The 20,789-nt window shown below is 49.2% G+C and overlaps 1 protein-coding gene across 2 annotated transcripts in view; it reads left to right on the top strand.

The window, feature by feature from the left end:
• The first annotated feature begins 207 nt into the window (after positions 1–207).
• The window catches only part of RGS22 (regulator of G protein signaling 22), a 1,028,745-nt gene continuing 1,008,163 nt past the window's right edge, over positions 208–20,789 (top strand). For both annotated transcript variants that reach the window (XM_085605181.1, XM_085605183.1), the window contains exons 1-2: positions 208–707; positions 926–954. In XM_085605181.1, the coding sequence (XP_085461307.1) occupies positions 617–707; positions 926–954 (120 nt within the window). In that variant the 5' untranslated portion in view covers positions 208–616. The remainder of the gene's footprint in view (positions 708–925; positions 955–20,789) is intronic.

Raw genomic sequence — 20,789 nt, forward strand, 5'->3', positions numbered from 1 at the left:
TTCCCTTTGCGACAGAAGAGGTCTTAAATGATTGAGGGCCTGTGATTTCCAGGCTCTCTTAGGAGACTGCGTTACAGTTTCCTGTATACAATTCCCTCGGCCGCTAGGAGGAACACGGTGTGAACGTCAGGTGTGCCTGCGTACACGCAAGGGCGTCACTCAGCAAGTTCCTACAGTGTCAAAGCTTTGCCCTCCACGCATCACGACACAACCCTGGCGGCTGAATATGATTCACAATGCGCGAGGAGCCTCTGCTTATCACACGAGCGGGCCACGGGCAGGCTGGAGGAGTAGCCGTGTTTGGTTAGAGCAGGGAGAGGGAAACACTGCTCTCTCATGGCATTGTATGCAGCACCATAGCAACCCGGAGGCCTGCCTGGAAGCGCAGCACGCAGGCAGGAAGGCAGGGGCAGGCAGGACGCGTCCAGACTGCTGCAAGTTACCCCAGTCTAACTCCCCGCTCTTGCACAAATGAAGGGTGTGCTGCTGAAGGACCCCAGCGCCCTACGACCGCGAGACCACGCTTCCGCATAAATGAGACGGCTGGGAGACCACCTCGGACGGGCTGTCGCAGGGGGCTTCCTACAGGATGTGCGAAGTGGCGTAGTGCCAACAAATGGAATCTGAACAGCTCCTCCGTGCACTTGGAACATTAAGAAGGGACCCACACCACCACCAGACAATGAGGGGGAAAAGGCTGACCACTGGTAAGAAGCGCGCCCTCTTGTATGGAGACATGCTCAACACGCAGTTTTTTTTTAATTTTGTTTTTTTTAGTTCACGTTTCTGACGATCAGGGTATCTCATGTCACACGTGCGCCCTGGTGGGCATTAATGATATATTGCTTCGGCTCACAGAACTCTAACCACAAACTGTGTCTGTTACCAGTGAGTGCTGAAACTTTTTTTTACTTCTGTGTTTCAGAGCCGCCTAATATAACCGAGGAAACATTTGTAAGTACACAAAGACTTTTAAACTTTTAGTATGCGAGAGAGCGTCGTTAAACCTTGCTCAAAGAGTGTAGTTAACTTCTGCCTTGTCTGTATTTTTTCAATAGAAAAGCATTAATGCGTGCATTTCAAAATAACACAGTTGCATTGTGTATCTAGAAAAAACGCTTACCCACCCCGTTAACCTCGTGCTTTTTAAGAACATTGTCTAGTCCACTCACTTTACTCATTTCATTTGCAAATACTATTGCCACATTTTCTCCTGGGTAACATTTCTGACTGCCGTTAGGATCATGGGGAAAGATTATGCTGATAAAGTTATCGTACAGAGAGACCTCTAGGCCAACCTAATGTGGAACATTGAGATACTGGTGGGGCATTGCTTGAGTTCATACGTTCACAAATGTACATAGAAACGTAGACACTGACGACAAATAAGGGCTACCACTCCCATCTAGTTTCTATGTAACATGGGGTTAAGCATTAGAATCGCCAAATTCCATAGGTACTAATGCTGAAGATTGTAAAAAACACATAGGCTCAGTTACAGTGGTTCTTTTAGGTAATTTATGCTTGAATGAACAAATGGACCTGTATAACCCATCTTTAGAAAACAAATCGTTTTAGACACGTGACTTAGTGGAAAGCATGCACACAGAACCTATCGAAGGTTAGTTTGCATCACTGGTGACTATGCAGAATTGACATCCGCCACAATTAAAGCATACTGTGGTGGGGGGGGGGGGTGTACATTTAGTTTTTTTTTTAGAGCATGGGGTATTAAGAGATGACGTGATATGTTATGATGATCTGAGATATTTCGAAGTTGTCTAGTGGATGCATTTGTGTGACCCCTTGAGCGCTGAAGACACTGGTTACATTTGGAGGCATTCTTGTTGAGGGAGGTTGTTGTCATTCATTATTTGATGTTTGTGGCTCAATGTCACATTGCATTCTACTCAGTCTGGATGGACTATAGTAAATGCAATGCAGATATTTAAGGTGGACCAGTCGCATTCTCATGGAAACTGCGAGAACTCTAGGCACCATCTTTGATTCAACCCATTCAGCCTCATCCATTATGGGCCCATCTGTCTAGTAGGGCGAGCATAGTGTCTGAAGCACTATGTATCAGAGCATGATAGATATGTGAAATATACCCTTCCTTTTTAGAGCAACTGTGGGTAGCTGGCTCTGTATATACTATACCAAAAAGAGGTGTAATGTGCACAGAGTCCAGTGATTCCCAAAAGGTATGGAAGAGCTTCGCTGCCTCTGATATGTAAGTGACGTCTCCCAGTGGAGACAAAGGCCTCCCTCTTGCCCCCAGGCACTCAGTGTTTGTGTACAGGCGGGAAATTATGTATGCAGGAGGCGTACAGCCCCCAAAAGCTACCCACACCTACCTCTAGGGTCTGTACAGCCGAGCATGGCACATGCCATCTTGAAAAGTCTCAAAAATAGTGGGTTCCTTGGTAGTATGGTGACATACACCCACCGCATCCAGTCATTTCAGGTGCGTATTAGTCACAGGACCAGTAGCCCATTGGCTACTAGCCCTCACACCCTAAACACCCCCTGAATCTAGGATTAAGGGTCATCCCTGACACCATAACTCCAGATCTACTCTGAAGAAGGACAAAGAAGAGACCCGTGTCAGCACAAGGCAGGACTCCACAAAGAGAAGGCGCAAGCCCTGCATCCATGGCATCCCCCCTGCACTTGCTGGACTACGACTCGTCCAGGACCAGAGACTGGTTCCACAAGGGAGGTGAACCCTCCTGCAACCTAAAGACGTTACCATGACTCCCTAGGGCCAGAGGTGCTAATCTCCTGCAGTCGGCAGACACAAACCACACTTCAACGACCCAGAAAAGGACTGACCACAGGCCCCTTAGTGGGCTAGCCCGAAAGTAACTGGCCAGGTGCCTTCTGGGAAGCGTATTACTGAATCTCCTAGAGTGTCAGCCCTCTATAGCATTCCGGGACCTCTGGAAAAAGATTCCCCTTTTTGTCACCCTTGCCGAGACTGAGGCTTGTTGATGATTTTGTTAACTACTACATGCTTCACTCAACGCCCCACACGGAGAGAACATCTGGCATCGACCCCCCCCCCCCCCCCAATCCCGGCCCAGTTGTCGAGCTCTTGCATCCCAAAGATGGCTTCATTGGCACGCCTGGTAACCCCATTTATCGCAGTCCTATTCAGCACCACTGATAGCCAGGCACTGCTCTGCAACCGAGATGCTGAGCTAGGCAGAGCTGTTCTGTTTTGTATTCTTGGTCCAGGGGCCCCTCCAAGCTTCACCTATTGGAGCTCATTTGAACTCCACCTGCAAGCATCGTTTTGTCAAGTGTTGTTTTTGGCAGCTTCTAAGGCTCTGTTCAGCACCAAGGACAGCCAAGTCACCTCTGCACTCAGACTTCCTGGGCAAGGTAAAAGTGTTTGTGACTGTCATCCCGCAGAACCTTAACTCTCAGTGGGTTCCGTTGAACTCTCCCGCAAATGACCGGGTGTCACCTTGTATTTCTCCCAATTACTTGAATGGTAAAGTTTGACAGCTCTACAAAGTATAATTTTTATTATCACTGAAAGTTCTATAGCTCCTGTTATATGAACTATACATACTTCAATCTGGTGTCTAAATTTACATAAAAATAAGCTTTATTTTTATAAATTGGTATCTAATTTCTTTCGAGTCGTGCCACTTATCGTCGATGTTGGTACTCGAAAATGCTTTACACATGTTCCTCTAAGTAAGCCTGTCTCCTCTTTGCTACTCTATACGGACTGAGAGAAGGATTACTAGTGTGAATCCAAGGTCAGCTTTTGGGTACTGTGTTAATATTACATGGTAAGGCCCAAAGCCATACCACATAATATTTCCACTTTGCTACAGCAAGTCCAAATTGCTATATCTTTCAAGACTGTCCAGTTCAAGTGAAACACACGGGTTGTATGTCCGCATGAACCCAATCACTGATGTGAGCAATCTGGGAGGCCCAATAATACATCTTGACATCCGCCACTCCTAGTCCACCATCATACAGCAGTAGGACACATTTATATTATGCGACATGAGATGGCAAAGAAATATAGTGATTGCAGCACTAATCATCTGGAAAAAGGAACACAGAATCTAATTGGGGAACTTTTAGAGGACATATTGGAAGTGGGAAAGAGAGCATTTTAAAAAGCGCACTTCTACCTGCAATTTTGTGATGGAGGGGTCTCCACACTTCCAAATCATGTTACATCCTAGAAAGTAGTGGTGCAATATTTAGGTCCTATGCCCGTTGGCGGCTAGTTGCAATATGAATGCCAATATACTTAAAATGGTCATGGGCAGGTTGTAGGATAGTGGACAATGCAAGGGTATCATAGCACCCAGAAACCGCAATGTATATGGACTTGGCACAGTTAACTACGAGGCTGGGCGACTACCCATATATTCGCAACATCTGCATTAGCCGTAGAATAGATCACTCAGGTTTGCCCACATAAACCAAGACATAAGAGATATTCTATCTTCCTTTTAAAACCCTTGAATCTGAGTATCTGTGTGTGTTCACTGAGCTTGTGGTTCAGTAGTAATGGCAAATAGAAGAGGTAATAGTGGGCAGCCTTGTCGGGTGCCCCAGCCAATCAAGAAGGTGGGGGGTGGAGTATGCTTAGGCTTTCCTGTTTTCAGTTTCTATTTTTGGTAAATTCTGGTGGGGTTTTTTCAGTTTTTTCAATAACTTAAAAAACAGTGGTTATCAGTGGTTACACATTTTTGCGCCATTAAAAACAACAGAAACGGTGTTTTTCCGGTGTTAATGGAATTTTAATTAAATTTTAATTATTGCTTGCTTTCTGGACTGATAGTGCATGTGTATAGGTAGTGTGTGCACAGGGTATATGAGGACCAAATACATTTTTACTGCACCAGAATGGACCACTAAGTCAATAGCATTCTTTATTAACTCTCAAGATTGTAAAGATGCTTTCAGCATGCTATCTAGCGAGTGACTAGGATCTCTTACAGGGAAGCACTTCTGCTCAGGTATCGATTTTGACAGGCCATCATACAACTTGTTCATATACGTAGCTCAATTACTGCAAATACAAACAATATCACTCCAATCTTAATTGAACTTGGTAGGAACGGTTTTCAGCCGCATTCCAAGTGACACTGTGTTCCATGTTTACCAAACGCCTGGTGTCATGTTTTCACCACTATCTCAGATGCTTGGTGACAACATTCTTTTCATACATACCTGTCACTACATCTTGCATTGAATGTTTGAAAACTGGGGTATTCGGCAAATCACTTACAATCAATACTGACTCACTAGAAAGGGGGGCAGATATATCAAAGGATTTTACCCATTCTCGGTCTGTGGGTAAATGTGATGGTACATGTTAGGAAAGATTCTAATTAAACCAGCCATTTTACCTATCAGTGAAGTCAAATATAGCCAAAATTTTAAATATAATTTTGATATTTCCCGATTCTCTACAGCAGGGGTCTCCAACCTTTTCTGTAGTGAGAGCTAATTCTGCTCAAGGAAAGTCATGCCGAGCTACTAGCATATTTTATCACTGTAAAATGCTGATGATATGTATTAACATTACACTATGACCACCCTAAGCACAATTATCAGTAGTAACCACCCAAACATTCCAGGTGAAGTTATCAGCAGAATGCTAGGAAAACGTTTATCAATATTAAATGCTTGCAATAAAGTATTACCACAGCAGTAAGTCTTCCAAACTGAAATTGAATTATCATTCAGCTAACAACTTTAAATGTGTTTTAGAATTGCAATATTTTGTCTTCATTAGCATATTAGTTTTTGAAAACACACATATTTTTCTATCAAACCACTTTCCACTTTGAGCAATCAAACTCAATTTTCCAGAAGAAAAAGCATATTTATTCCTTTAAAAATCAAATCAGTTTGCATTGTTAGAAAACACACAGTCCCTAAACATCAGCTTTTTGTTTTCATTGAGTACCGCCATGTAAACATGCCTCTCATGAACAAATTCAGGCCAGTCATGCTCTTAATATGTCAGTGATGGCAGCAAGAATGTAATTACTAGACTTGTATGCCCAAAATAGTCAAGGAGGAAAATATTATTGCTATGGCACAATTATACCATGAACGGGCACAATTGCGTCAGAGATAATACTCTTATGATGGGGACCAGCATACATATTTGGCAGTCCTTGACACTAGGAGTAGCTTTAAGGAATCAACACTGTTTATTAGGGAAGGCCACAATGTCACAGACCCACACAAAAATGAATGTGATGCTTCTAATTTTCTTTACCCTGGATGCATAATCTCTTCCCTCAGCTCTTTGGTTGATCATTCACCCAACTAACACATTTTCACTCTAGTTCTTGCAGTCACACACTTTGGTGGGTCAGCCCTGGCTACTTCTCCCACTATTCTTTGATGTCACACACAGTGTGACTGATAGAGCAGGGTGTATAACATGGCCAATCTCCGTCTTAGATAGATTTAAAGTGGAGATAGATGGTTCATGTTGCAGACCCATTGGCCAAAGCTGTTGCCTCCACATTCTTCAACACCCTCCACATACTCCGCAAGTCCGTCAAAGGGACCCCCCCCTGAATCTATCACCCATGCACTCCTCACCAGCAGACTGGACTATGGGAATGCCCTCTATGCCGGAATCAACCAATCTCTGCTCCACAAACTCCAGACCATCCAGAACGCCGCAGCCAGACTCATCCTCAGCATCTTATTTATGTATTTATTTTATTTGTAAAGTGCCTGAATCACCCTCGAAGGGGTATCTCTGCGCTATGGAGGTGCATGAGTAGGCCATGAAGGGGGCATGTTAAAATAATGCAGTTTTGGGGAGCCTTCGGAATTGAAGGTGATTAGGGCATTGCGCCGCAGATGAATAGGAAGCTGGTTCCAGTAGAGAGAGGCTAGGTGAAAGAAAGCTATCCCTCCCAGTTGCGATGTTTTGAACCGTGGTACAAGAAGCAGAGATTTAGTTCCCGATCGGAGAGACCAAGTGGTTATGTAGTGGTTAAATTTCCTTGCAAGATAGCTGGCGCCTTTGCCGTTCAAGGCCTTGTGTACAATACAACAGATTTTAAATTTGATTAGTTTACATACCGGGAGCCAGAGGAGTTGTTGTAGGAAAGGAAGAGAGGCAGTTCTAGGGGGAGCATTCAAGACAAGGCGCGCCGCGGTGTTTTGGACCACCTGTAATCTGCTCAGCGAAGACTCATTAGCTGAGACCAAAAGGGCGTTACAGTAGTCTAAGCAGCTTAGTAACAGTGCCTGGATAAGAGTTTTCCGTGTGGACAATCTAAGGAAGGGGAAGGTTTGCCGTAATAAACCAAGTACATGGAAACAGCGGTGATAGCAGCGTGCTCTTTAATGGTCAGTGCCTGGTCTAGGCGTATGCCGAGGTTCTTAACTGCGGTCTTAGGCTCCGGGGGAATCACCTAGATCCCATGGCCACCAATCTTTTGACCACAGCAATGGTGCATCCCCCTCAGCAATTCTAGCATCCCATGGCAAGACTACATCACCCAGCAACTACGAGAACTCCACTGGCTCCCCGTCGAAAAAAGAGTGACCTTCAAGCTGCTCACACACACCTTCAAAGCCCTCCACAACACCAGACCCCAATACCTCAACAAAAGAATCTCCTTCTACGTCCCCAAGGGAAACCTCCGCTCCTCTGACCAGGCCTTGGCTAAAATCCCCCGCATTCACTGAGCAAGAACAGGAGGCAGATCCTTCTCCTACATCGCGGCCAAGACCTGGAACGAACACTCCCTCAGCATCAGAAGAAGCCCCACACTGCAAGCATTCAGGAAGAGCCTCAAGACCTGGCTTTTTGAATGACCGGAGCTGCCCAAATGCATCCCCCCAGCGCCTTGAGACCCTCAGTAGTGCGCTCTATAAATCCCCGATTGATTGATGGATAGGTCAACACAGTGTGTGTTTGAGTGTTATCAAGAGGCCCTGCCATTGGATTGGATGTCTGTAACTCTTACGGGTAATGAAACGATCAGTGCTGCCTTCTTTAATATAAACAGAATCTCTGAGATCAGCTTGGTTTGGCTTCAACTCTGAGATCTACTTTGAGGGTGCTGGTGAGCTACCAGTAGCTCCCGAGCTACTGGTTGGAGACCCCTGGTATACAGAATAGCTCCCTGCGTGGTTCACCACAGACTTTAGGTGTGGGTTGCATGAGAGGGGGGTTGTGCGGGGAGAGAAGAGGGGGTTGTGCCTTAACCGCCACCGGCCAATGCTCAAGCTACTTTTATCTCGAAGAAACATTGACCCATTCTGTACACACGGCTAGGGTTGCCACCTGGTTGGTTTTATGCTCTTATAAGAGAAATCCCCTAAAGCCGGTGTTTGCCCTTACCAGTACACACTTTAAACATGTAAAAAGAGAACGCTTTAAAATGTTTTCTACAGCTATATACTTTAATGTAGTTGTTTTTTGTATGCAGGGGCTGAGTCAGCACAGTCACTCCACTGAATCACGCTTCTCTTTGATATCGGGCAGGCCACAGTAATGGCTCTGGAGAGGGGCAGTAGTGTAACCCGAGAGCAAGCAGGGTCTCCAGCGCACCCTACGCTAATCCCGGCAGGATGGCCGTAACAGGAACCAGCTGGGCAGGCGCTCCCCTCCCCCATATCAGTAGCACAATACGCGGCTTTAAGGGAAGGAACGGGCTCTCTCTTATCGGAAGGAGCGTAAAAAAGTGAAAGTAATCGGAGCGAAGCCACTGAGAACAACCGGGAAAAAGAGCTTGGGTTTTGTGGGGGATTTAAATGTGTGCTGATGCAGAACACGTGCAGGGTGTTACTGGCTTATGCTGAAGGAGGAGGTTGGTGAGCAGAGAGCAATATGTGCTTCAAACCTATATTTCTCCACACTAAAAAACCTAGGCTGGCTGAAAGCGTCCCCCATAACATGCATCTAATATTAGCGCTATGCAGTGAACTCTATGAGCTAATGAGTGTTCAACAAATACCAGTAAAGTAGTACTTTATCATGAATGCTCTAGTCACCCACTTAAGCCACCTAAAGGTCATCTTTATCACTGGATATTCAAGGAACTGCGGGAATTACCTCCCATCGTCTGCAGGTTACACAGAAATTCAACCAATCATATAGTCGCATCCGCGGGACTCGAACAAGCCACCTACAGCGTACACACTCACCTCTGTACTGCACGCGCTTAACCCACTCCGCTATCTCACAGGTAGACTTGTGATCCGGAAGTCGCACAGTGATCTTCGCAGCAGGTTCGGGAAAAAATACAATCTTCGTCCGGTCGTGATCACATGAGGTTTTGGTTTCTGTGCCAGTATGGGTTGCAGAAAGTCCCATGATCATGCCAAGCCAGGGAGGCATGTGCCCATCTGTACCCAGGTCAGACTATAACGTAGGCAGTCCTCACGCAACCCTACAGGGCTCGAGGCAGCCAGATAGGAGGCCCAAAAGACAGGTAGCAGTAATGGATGAGGGACGGCAAACAAGCCAGACTGGAGGGCTTGAAGAAAGGACAGAGAGAAAGGAAGTAGGGAAAGCTGTCGGGAACACTACTAGCAACGCAAGTTGGAAAGAATAAATGGAAGAAGTCAGACGGATAAACTAAGCAAAACGAGAGTAAGGCAGGGAGGAAAAAAAGTTGAAACAAAGAAGACAAGTGGGGAGAGAAGAAAGACAACAGATGGGTAAAAGGAAGGATAATAGCAAAGAAGGGAGGCAGGAAAGACAAGCATTGAAAATGCAATAGGTCTCGCCTTTGATTAAGTTAAAGCCATTTGCTTTGCTAATGGTATTGTATAGCAAAGCAAATGGCTTTAACTTAATGAAAGGTGAGACCTATTGCATTTTTAATGCTTGTTTTTTGCTTCTGATTGATGGGAGATGATCCGTCTGCACTGGGTCGCATTAAGTGCCTCCCACAGTATAGTCGATGACCTGATCGTTCCCTCATTAAACTTGAGGTAGTCTACTATCTGCTGCCTGTAGCAGTCCCCAAAGTCTCCATCCTGGAACAACCAGGTATTCATTCTCCACAGCCTATTGCCCTTCCTGCTAGGTCCTGCAACATGTGTTGGTCCTTCGACATGTGGTGTGTAGTCGGGATATCTGCTGACTGTACAGGATTAAGTGTGCAGAACATGCATTTGGCGCTACTGGTGCAGGAACGCATCCCTCTCAACGTAATTAAGACACCTGGCATTCATGGACCTCAGGAAGGCCTCGGGAGAGGCCTTCCACACCAGTGAGCGATTTAAATTGTTTTATAACAAAGCAGATTGACAGCGTGTCTGCGGGAACCCATTTCCTCACACATTCAGTGAGAAATTGTTCAGTGTGGGGCCCCTGAACTCCTTTGGAGCTACCAACAAACTGGAGATTGTTTCTCCTTGATCTGCCCTGTGCATCATCAGCTCGGCACCTGAGACGGTTCATTGTGCCCTTAAGTCTTGATTCATCATTCTTTAGTGATGGGATAGTGTCTAGATCAGCAGAGATTCTAGTCTCTGCAACCCTCTCAGCGACCCCTTCCCTTGCAGGTCCTGCTGCAAGAGAACCACCTTTAGTCCCACACATATATTTGTCTCTGAAGATTGCTTTGTGTCGCGTATAGCTTGGAAAATCTTTTCTGGTGTAATCTGTGACCTGGCAGCATCTGGTGGTCATGGGGCATTCACGGTTCGTTGGTCCATCACAGACTTGGCAAATGTATCAATTTTGTTTGTTGAGGCACCACAGGGGCTTGCTGTTTCCCCATGAGGGCTCTCTGTGGCAGCAAAACTGAGACTGTATACGTAAGAGTTCACGTTCAAAGTCAACCGCTATTCCACTGCCATCGGCAAGCCCGCCCCCCTCTGACAAATGTAACCATAGTGATCAGGCTATGGGGATAGTGAAGTTGGCGAACTCCATTTTGGGTAGGCAGGTATCACAAAATAGGACGCGGGTCTTAAGGCTAAACATTTTTCCAGAGTGGAGACGGAATGGGCAGGCATGTGGGTCATTTGATGCGGCCCCCCACACACACACTTTGTAGGAGCATCAACTCCATTTGAATAGCAGAAGGGATGGTAGGGGGGAGAAAGGCCTATCCCAGTTCAGTTAGCACTCCTTTGTTGCAGTCCACCAAGGGTCATGACTCTCCTCCCTGCAGCATATCCAGGTGGAGCCATGCCCAAAGAGTGTCCACCACTCAGTGAAAGTGTCCCTCCCCAGCAGGCACCAGGGGTGTGGATACTCCACTGTGCCAAGTGTGCAGTGTCCAGTCGCCGATTTCTCAGAGTTCTGAGGCCTCCATTTACCACTGTGCATCCATGCCCTGGTGATCCGAAAGATGTGCTGGGCAGTCGAAACATACACACACAGCGCAGCCACCCTAAGGGGAAGTTGGAAAGGATGGAGGGAAGCCTGTCAAACATACAGTCTGGGTCTGTAGCAATACACTAGCCACCCTAAACAGGTAGCGGTGGGCAGCACAATCCGGGCAGGCTGCTTTCATTGACTCGTAGGCGATCTGTCAATCTGCCATTCCAAGCTTCCTGGCCCGCTCTGCAAATGTCAGAGCATTGGCCTTCATCCAGAACTCTTTTGGGGATCGCTGCAGGGTATTTCACAAGTCTGGGACCGAAGAATCATGAAGGATTATGTTGCCTATGTGAGAGCCAACTCAAAGTCCTTCCACCATCTTGCATACTAGACCACCTATTCCATTATTTGATAGTTGACTGGTTGGTCTGTATTAAAATATTGGGACATATATTTATGCAGTGCTTCACATGTCTACCATTTCTAAGACCAGTAAACCACAAGTGTGCCAATATCAAAATTAATGATATTTCTTTTACTGAGTGGAAATATTGAAGACTGATTCAGTCTTATCTTAATTTGAACTCATGGCCTACTGGTTACATCAAATGTAAGCAGTAGTTAAGTCACTGAGCCACCTTATTTGCTGGTCATGCTTATACAGGAGCATATGGGTGGTTGAGAAGCTTGTTTTAAAGTACAGATGATGATCTTTGAAGAAGTGGAGGCTAGAGGGGACCATGATGCAGTTAAGACTGCCACCAAAGACTCAGTGGTCTGCTTCATTTCCCCTGTTCTCTCTTAAGGTTCTCACAGCTTACCTAACCTAGTGAGCCCAGCCTCTCATGTCTGGCCACTTAAGACCAGCCTTTATCTCTCAGATCATGCATCCTTTTAAGGTTGATTCTACCAGATAGCGTAAGCAGTAGCAAGAGATCTATTGTGGGCTTAATATGAATTTACAGGGGCTTAAAGCCGGCACATTGGTTACGTTTAGTTAGCTTTAATATCATTCTTGTTTGCTTGCTTCTTATTCAATGGCTTTCCTTGTCGCAGCTTGCCCATCTTGTATTTGTTCCTCCCCGGGAGCATAGCCTCTATTTCATCTCTCTAATTGGCTGGTTTATATCCTTCCACTACTCCCTTTTAGGGACCTTTTTTTCCCTTTCTGGATAAGCACTCTGTGAGAGTGCATATATTTTCCAGATTTCTCCTTCTCTTTCCAGTGTGTCCCTCCCTAGTGTCCACCTCCCCAATCTCTGTGCTTCTCTCTCATGTACTTCTTCCCTGTCCCTCACTTTGTGTTGTGTTCAACCTCATTTTTTTGTTAAAATCTGTTTTATTGAATTTTACTGGTACATACAAAGAAGCGTACTTTCACGTTAATCATGCATGTTGCCACACACCAACCATAAAATCGTGTTTTCATTGCATGGAAGCTGAGCCCTTTAACATACACGGCGCATTCGCCGCACCGAATGGATTACAAACGCAACCTACGGCTCCGTACATTAGTGCGATGCTTCACAAGTCGATGTCTGGGTAGCCACGACAGCCCCACAGGTACAGTCTTTCAGTTAATTCAGCGTGGACTTCAATACAGACAATATAGAATAATAACAATTTATGAACAACTAACCAACTGAACACAGACCGGTGTTAGCACCCCAATTTCCCTTTCCCCCGCCCCTTCCCCCTTTCCCCCACCCCCCCCACCACACATCCCAGCATTTCAGATTGTCTGTTAATTCCTTGCAATAGCGACCACCGTTGTCTTCACAGATAACTATACAAATCAGCTCCCACATGAGAACACCACAGTTGCACACGTTGGGAGACTCCAGTATCCACCCTGTGTCCCCGCCCTCACCTTCAATCTGACCTCCTGATCACTCTTCCCCGGCCCTCTGCAGTACCTGAATCAAAACCTCCCATTGGGCAGCTATGGGTTCCTTCCGCAACCCCATCGTCTCCTCCCTCCTGATGGCTGTTCCCTCTGCTCTGGCCCACGCAAGCAATGAATTTCACCATGCCTGCGTGTGTGGCGGATCCTGCGCCTTCCATCTCTTGGTGAGCAATCTCTTAGCGACTATTATACCCAGATCTATAAACCGGGACGCTACCTTCGTGGCCGGAGTTCTGCGGAACAGGTGTAACAGGTATACAGTCCATTCGAACGCCAGTGCTCACCGGCAGTAACCCGCTGATTGTATGCCAGTACGTATGAAGCCGGCTACAGCTCCATAGCATGTGGACTATACCCACCCCCAGCACGGCGCATCTGGGACACTCTGCATCTGTGCAGTGGAAATACCTATTGACTGCCTCCGGTGTAAGGTACGCCCTGTGTATAATGAACAGCTGGATCTGCCGGAACCTCATTTCTGGGTATGCACACGGGACTCCCCAGCACCCGCTCCCATTCCTTATCTTCCAATAGCCTCCCCATGTCAGCTTCCCACTTATGTCTGAGAGGTTCCAGCGCGATCGCGGCATGGATGCCCAGCGACGCCGCAAACCAGCGGATCAAATGCTTGCCACGCCCCATAACGTGAAGGTACTGAATGGTAAGATGCTGATGAGGCTCCGTGGACCTGTCCCCCCATTTCGCTGTCAGGGATGCAACAAGCGAGCGATGCAGGAGGAACTGGCCTGGTGGCAGTCCCTCCTCCTCCATCAGATGGTCATATGACATAAGCGCACCATCTCGGTACAGATCTCCTAGAGTCCCTATATCAGCATCCCGCCAGTTTGTGAGCATGCGAGTGGTGAGTGTCCCCACCCCACTTGGGGAGCCCTCCAGTGGCAGCGCCGGCGCGTACGGGGTTAGGGCTCTGGTGAGAAATAGGCTTCTGCGGTAACATTTATAGGCCACTCGCAGGAGGAGCGGCGCTGGTGCCGCTCTCCTGACAGCCGAGTGAAAGAGCTCAAGGAGTCGCTCCAAGGAGTAGGGGGGGTAGCGTTGAGGCTGTGTCCTCACGACCTTTATCCGCAAACCAGCGAGCAATCCATTGTAGCTGAGCAGCCAGATAGTAGTGTTCTAAGCAAGGCGCCGCAAGTCCCCCCTGAGCGGTCGGAAGGTACAATTTTGCTAGTGACAGCCTATGTCGACTACTCCCCCCAGATGAAGTCCCGAAGTGTTCTGGAGATCGTGGCAAAAAATGCCGCTGGGACATATAATGCGGTACAAAAGAGGGTGGTGATGGACGGAGCATCGGAACCAATCAAACACTCACACCCACTCAACAGATCTGGGTTTGATCCATCACCGTTCTTTAGCCCACTCTGCCACCCCAGTTCAGACATGGCCATATGCAAATCAGTCTGACCCTGTGCCTCATGCGAACAGTCCAGCCCGAACTGCCAAGCCATGCCTTCCCTGGACCGGAAACAAGCTTCCTAGGACCGGTTTCTGGCATTTCAGCCGTCTTCAGCCAGGCTTGCTTGAATCCAGAATCAAAGTGAGCAAGGGACTCACGTCTGAGCATACCCTGCCAACTTATGGCGAACAAAGCGGTACAAAAGAGGGTGGTGATGGACGGAGCATCAGAACCAATCAAACACTCACACCCAGTCAACAGATCTGGGTTTGATCCATCACCATTCTTTAGCCCACTCTGCCACCCCAGTTCAGACATGGCCATATGCAAATCAGTCTGACCCTGTGCCTCATGGGAACAGTCCAGCCCGAACTGCCAAGCCATGCCTTCCCTGGACCGGAAACAAGCTTCCTAGGACCGGTTTCTGGCATTTCAGCCGTCTTCAGTCAGGCTTGCTTGAATCCAGTGGCAAAGTGAGCAAGGGACTCACGTCTGAGCATACCCTGCCAACTTATGGCGAACAAAGCGGTACAAAAGAGGGTGGTGATGGACGGAGCATCAGAACCAATCAAACACTCACACCCAGTCAACAGATCTGGGTTTGATCCATCACCGTTCTTTAGCCCACTCTGCCACCCCAGTTCAGACATGGCCATATCTCTGTACTGGGGTGAATGTATGACATTGTTCTGCATTCAGTCCATCAATTGTTGTTTTTGCATTTGTCACCCCGAGTGGGAAGGGTATGCCCAGACGTGGGTCCCTTGCTCTCCATGCCACTGGAATCAAGCTATCCTGGCTGAAGAGGGGTGAAACCCTGAAACCGGTCCTAGGATGCTTGTTTCCAGTCCAGGGAGGACCTGGCTTGGCAGTTCGGGCTGGACTGTTCCCATGAGGCACAGGGTCAAGACTGATTTGCATATGACTGGGTTCAAACTGGAATGGCATGGTGAGCAAAAAAACGATGGATTTAGGCCCAGATCTCTATACTGGGGTGAATGTATGACATTGTTCTGCATTCTGTCCATCAATTGTTGTTTTTGCATTTGTCACCCCGAGTGGGAAGGGCATGCCCAGACGTGGGTCCCTTGCTCTCCATGCCACTGGAATCAAGCTATCCTGGCTGAAGAGGGGTGAAACCCTGAAACCAGTCCTAGGATGCTTGTTTCCAGTCCAGGGAGGACCTGGCTTGGCAGTTCAAGCTGAACTGTTCCCATGAGGCACAGGGTCAAGACTGATTTGCATATGGCTGGGTTCAAACTGGAATGGCATGGTGAGCAAAAAAACGACGGATTTAGGCCCAGATCTCTGTACTGGGGTGAATGTATGACATTGTTCTGCATTCTGTCCATCAATTGTTGATTTTGCTGGGACATATAATGGCAGGTTGGCAAAATAATACAGGAGTATGGGAAGAATCACCATTTTGGATAATGCCACCCTGCCCGTGACCGTAAGTGGTAATGTGCCCCAGAACCGCATCTGCGACGTGATGGCCGTGAGAGCCCTACCCAGGTTCCCATCAAAAAGGTCCCGACGGCTGAAGATATATTTGTATTCCCAGGTATCGGAAGGTATCCCCCTTCCACATCACCCTCGTTCCATTGAGGGTGTTGCCCGGGTCCTGCCTCCCCTCCCCGAACGCATAAAGACAGGACTTACTGACGTTTACCCGCAGTCCTGATACGGTAGCGAGATCCTGCAATATGCGGGCCAGCTGTGCTGGGAAACTTTCGACGTCTCTCACATAGACCAGCAGATCATCCGCATACAATGACACTTGGTGAACTGCGTCTCCCAGCGGTATGCCGTCTCCCATCAATGCGCGCAGGGCCACCGCCAGGGGCTCAATCACCAGCGCAAACAGGAGCGGCGACAGCGGGCACCCCTGTCTGGTGCCTCTGCAAATAGGCACGGTCAACGATATATACGGGCCCAGCCGTACCCGGAACGAGGGATTCTTATACAACAGGCCAACCATCTGTAAAAATTCCAACCCCAGATCATATCGCTGCAACAGTGCAGACAAGTACCCCCATTCCAAACAATCAAAGGCCTTTTCCAGGTCCAACATTAAGCAGCCTGCCCTAGGCCACTCCTTTATGCTATCCGTCGCCACTCTAAAAAACCTCCGCAGGTTCAGTGACGTGGATCGCTTGGGAACAAACCCATTTTGATCCCTGGGGACCAGAGTCGCAACCACGAGCGCCAGTCGTTCCGCTAGAGCTTTAGCCAGTATTTTATAGTCAGCGTTGAGAAGTGCCAACGGACGGTAATATCCCAAGGCCTTTGGGTCTCGGCCAGGCTTCAGCAGAGATACCAAATACGCCTCACGCATCGAGGGGGGCAACGTGTTTTCCTCCATCGCTACGGCGAAAAGCGCGTGCAATTGAGGCACTAGGGTCTCCCGATAAGCTTTATAAAACTCGGCCGGCAGGCCATCCGGACCCGGCGTCTTCCCTGACGCCATGGACGCGATTGCCTCTCCTATCTCCTCCAAGGTGAGGGGTTGGTTAAGTTCCTCCTGCTGGGCATCCGAGGCTGTAGGCAACTAGAGCTGCTCAAGAAATTCCACTATCTCGAGGTTCGTACCACTAACCCCGGACTGATAGAGCCTTGCATAATGTTCCACCATGACCCTATGAATCTTCCGCTGTGTGTACACCAATTCTCCCTCCCGTGTACGCAAGGTAGCGATCGGCGCGCGGGGGTCATCTTGCTTTAGCAGCCAGGCGAGTAGGCAGCCCGCCCTATCTGCCGTGGCGTGTGTGCGGGCGGTGTGGGCTGCATAGTTATGACATCGCAAATGTTCCAGAAGTGCCGCATGTTGCGTCCGTAGCTCCTCCAGACGATTGGAGTGGCTACCCCCACCCTCGCGTTCATTTTTTTTTTTTTTTTGAAAAAACCTTTATTGTTCACAATGTCATTATTCCATAGCGTACATGCACCATCCAAAGTGGTAAGTCAATTAGGCAATAGGTATATGCGTCCAGTCGGTATGACACAGCCATTCAGCCGACAACCCGGGGGTCCGGCGGCGTTATACACGTTGGCATTAGTACAGTCAGTAGATGTGTAGTTTGATTAATCGGCAGGTCTATTTTGTGGTTTTTGGTGTTTTGTTGTGGTGTACCTTATTCGCAGGTCAGCAACAAAGATGGCGCTATATACCAGCCCGCATCGCAGCCATCGCGGTCGCCACCCAGGTCCCTGTCTAGAGTTGTGCAGGTCATCGCGGTTAACCTAAAGCGGAAGGGCCTCTGGTCAGCTCAGCGTCAGCGGCATTTTCGCAGTGCAGGCCGGAGCGCGACAACAGTGTGTCGGTATAGCTCACTGAGACATAGAAGCTAGCGCTTAAGTCCGGCAGATCCAATCTGCAGCTTCGCAATTCGAGTCCATGTGTGGGCCACTCGGCGCGCATCCGACTCCCCAGCGCCTCCTAGGAAGATCGGGATCTCGAAGCGCCAACGTCCACACTTATGGTCTTGGCGCGCAGGGTGCTCCGCTGCGGTGAAGGGGGACCGGCAGGGTGGGGCGAAGTGGCCGTGCCTTCTCGCCTGGGTCCTCAGCCAGGCAACCACCCTCGCGTTCATGCTGCAGTAGCTGGGACTCAAGGCGGATGAGAGCCTTCGATAACTGCTTCCGTATATTCCATGCGGCCCCCAAGCAGTGACCTCTGAGTGTTATTTTGAGGGCGTCCCACTCCACCAGCGCGCTACTCGCCGTGCCTTCGTTAAGTTCAAAATATGTCAGCATAGCTGTTCCCAGTGAGGAGCGGAATTCAAGATCCTCTAGCGCAGCTGGTTGAAGGCGCCATGTGGGGATAGGAGGCCGGTCAGCCTCCCATCTGAGCTGAATCCGCAAAGGTTTATGATCTGAATGTGTCCGTCCCAAATACTCCGAACACTCCACCAACGGCAGGAGGGACCGGGATCCCACCACCCTAGCCAGTCGGACATGCCGGTCATGTGTCGCGGAGTAGTAAGAGTAAATACGGTCATCTGGGTGCAGGACCCGCCACACATCTAATAACGTCCAGTGCGAATGCCAGTCCATGAGCGCCTGCGCGTTGGACACCGCCGACGTGGCACGAAGGGGGGGGAAGGATCTATCCTTGTGTACGTCCAGCACTGAGTTGAAATCGCCACCCAGTAGCCAGGGGAGGCCAGCATACGGGGTGACCGCCAGCGACAGCTGCGCCAGGAATGACGGCTGATCAACATTTGGTGCATAGATCGAGGCCAACAGTATGTGTTGACCATTGAGTGTTTCCCGGTCCACTACCACCTCCGAGCTAACAAACGGAACTCCCGCCCTCACCCATATGAGCGTGCCCCTGGCATGGACGGAGTACACCGTACCATACACTCGCCAGCGCAACCTCTCCAGCTCAAGCTGTGTTGTGTGTTTTCTGTAACAGGGCGATTCCAATCGAATGTCTGTGGAGATAGGCGTATATAGAATATCTACGTGCTGGCGTGTGCATACCGCGGATGTTCCACGTGATTATGTTAACTTGCAACATTTCTGAGGTGTGCAGATTGGCGGAAGGTCTGGGGCGGGGTGTGCTCTAGTGAGTGCTGGGCACACCTGAGCCTAAGTGAACCGGTCTGTCGTAACCATAACAACTTGTAAACTGTGACCAACATAACTTTGGGGGCGAACGTTGCTCGTCCATTCGTCCAAACTTTGCAACCATGCATAGACAGGAACTAGGTCAGCGTGTAGCCTAACGGGGTGTTCGTGTATCCAAGAATCTGCTATGACCATCCCCATCTTACCACTCGCATGCGGTGTGCCACCCAGAATGCCATTGGCGGACCACATCATAGCAGCAGCACTCCAATGCCACCGCGAGCCATCCACACACGCGTGCGTGCCCACCACATCAGGACCCAACGGTTTTGCAGACTCAAATGCAGCCTGTCACGGGCATCAGTCAGCCAAATGCGCACACGTAATGTCCCCGTGAAATCCCCCCCGCTTACTTAACAAAACCTCATGACCCACAATGCAGTACTTGCGTGTATGAACGTCCACAATGTCCATTACAGCAGCGACGTCATCCTAGGATCTCATCCGCCGTTTGCGGAGTAACTACTGGCATGTGTAACTCCTCAGAGCATTCGGATGACGGTGTTGACAGTTCACTCGACGCTCCAGTGCGTTGCGTAGGAGAGTCCAGGCGAGTCGGAGCACTCCGGGAGCCAAGCGTCGTGACTGCTTCCATTACGTTCTGGCGCTCCAGTCGTATTCTCTCCGGACTGGGGGCTACCTGTTTGGACGCTGCCTCGCGGGGCGCCCTCCGCCGTTGGCGACGCCTGCTCCTTCCGCCCGAGGTCGCGATGTCAGCCGAATCCCTTGGCCTCGACCCCGTCCATAGGCCCGATTCTTCCAACCAGTCCCACGCCTCCGCCGGTGTCTCGAAAAAGTGGGATTTACCTTTCGCAGCCTGGTCGGGAACAGCAGCGAGTACGGTAGTTCCAGCTCACGAAGCTGTCGTTTCACCGCCATGTAGTTGTTTCGACGGCGCTGCACCAGGGCGGTATAGTCCGGGAAAAGCATGATGCGGTTGCCATTGACAGTCAGGTTGTCCAGTTTCCGGGTTTCCCGCAGCACCGCATCCCGGTCCCGGTAGTTGAGGAGTTTGAACAGAAACGGGCGTGGGCGCGCACCCGGTTTAGGCCTTTGGGCGGGCACTCGGTGAGCCCTCTCCACCGCAAATTGTTGTGAGAGTGTTCCCTGCGGCCAAAGGCCTCGCAGCCAGCTCTCGGCGTACTGCTCAGGATGCCTCCCTTCGTCTCCTTCTGGCAAGCCCACTACATGTACATTGTTGCGACGTGAGCGCCCTTCAGCATCCTCGAGTGCATGTATCCGCTCCATCATATCCTGTAATGCAGCCGCGTGACTGTGGGTAACCGGCTGGAGATCTTTAAGTACCTGCCCCTGCGCAGTAACCTTCTCAGTTAACTTGCGATGATCCGCATGGAGGAGTGTGAAGTCAGACGCGACTTTATCGATCCGTGTTTCCAGGGAGGTCCTGGTGTGCTCCAGTGCGGTCCCTAGCTTCTCCACCGCAGCGAGGACCGTGTCCATTTTGGCTGCGAGCGCCATGGTCGAATCTGTTTCACTCGACTCCCTCGGACGCGCGGGGTCCAGGCTGC

Source organism: Triturus cristatus, chromosome 5_1 (assembly GCF_964204655.1).
Source record: "Triturus cristatus chromosome 5_1, aTriCri1.1, whole genome shotgun sequence".
In the NCBI taxonomy this organism is placed as follows: Eukaryota; Metazoa; Chordata; class Amphibia; order Caudata; family Salamandridae; genus Triturus; species Triturus cristatus.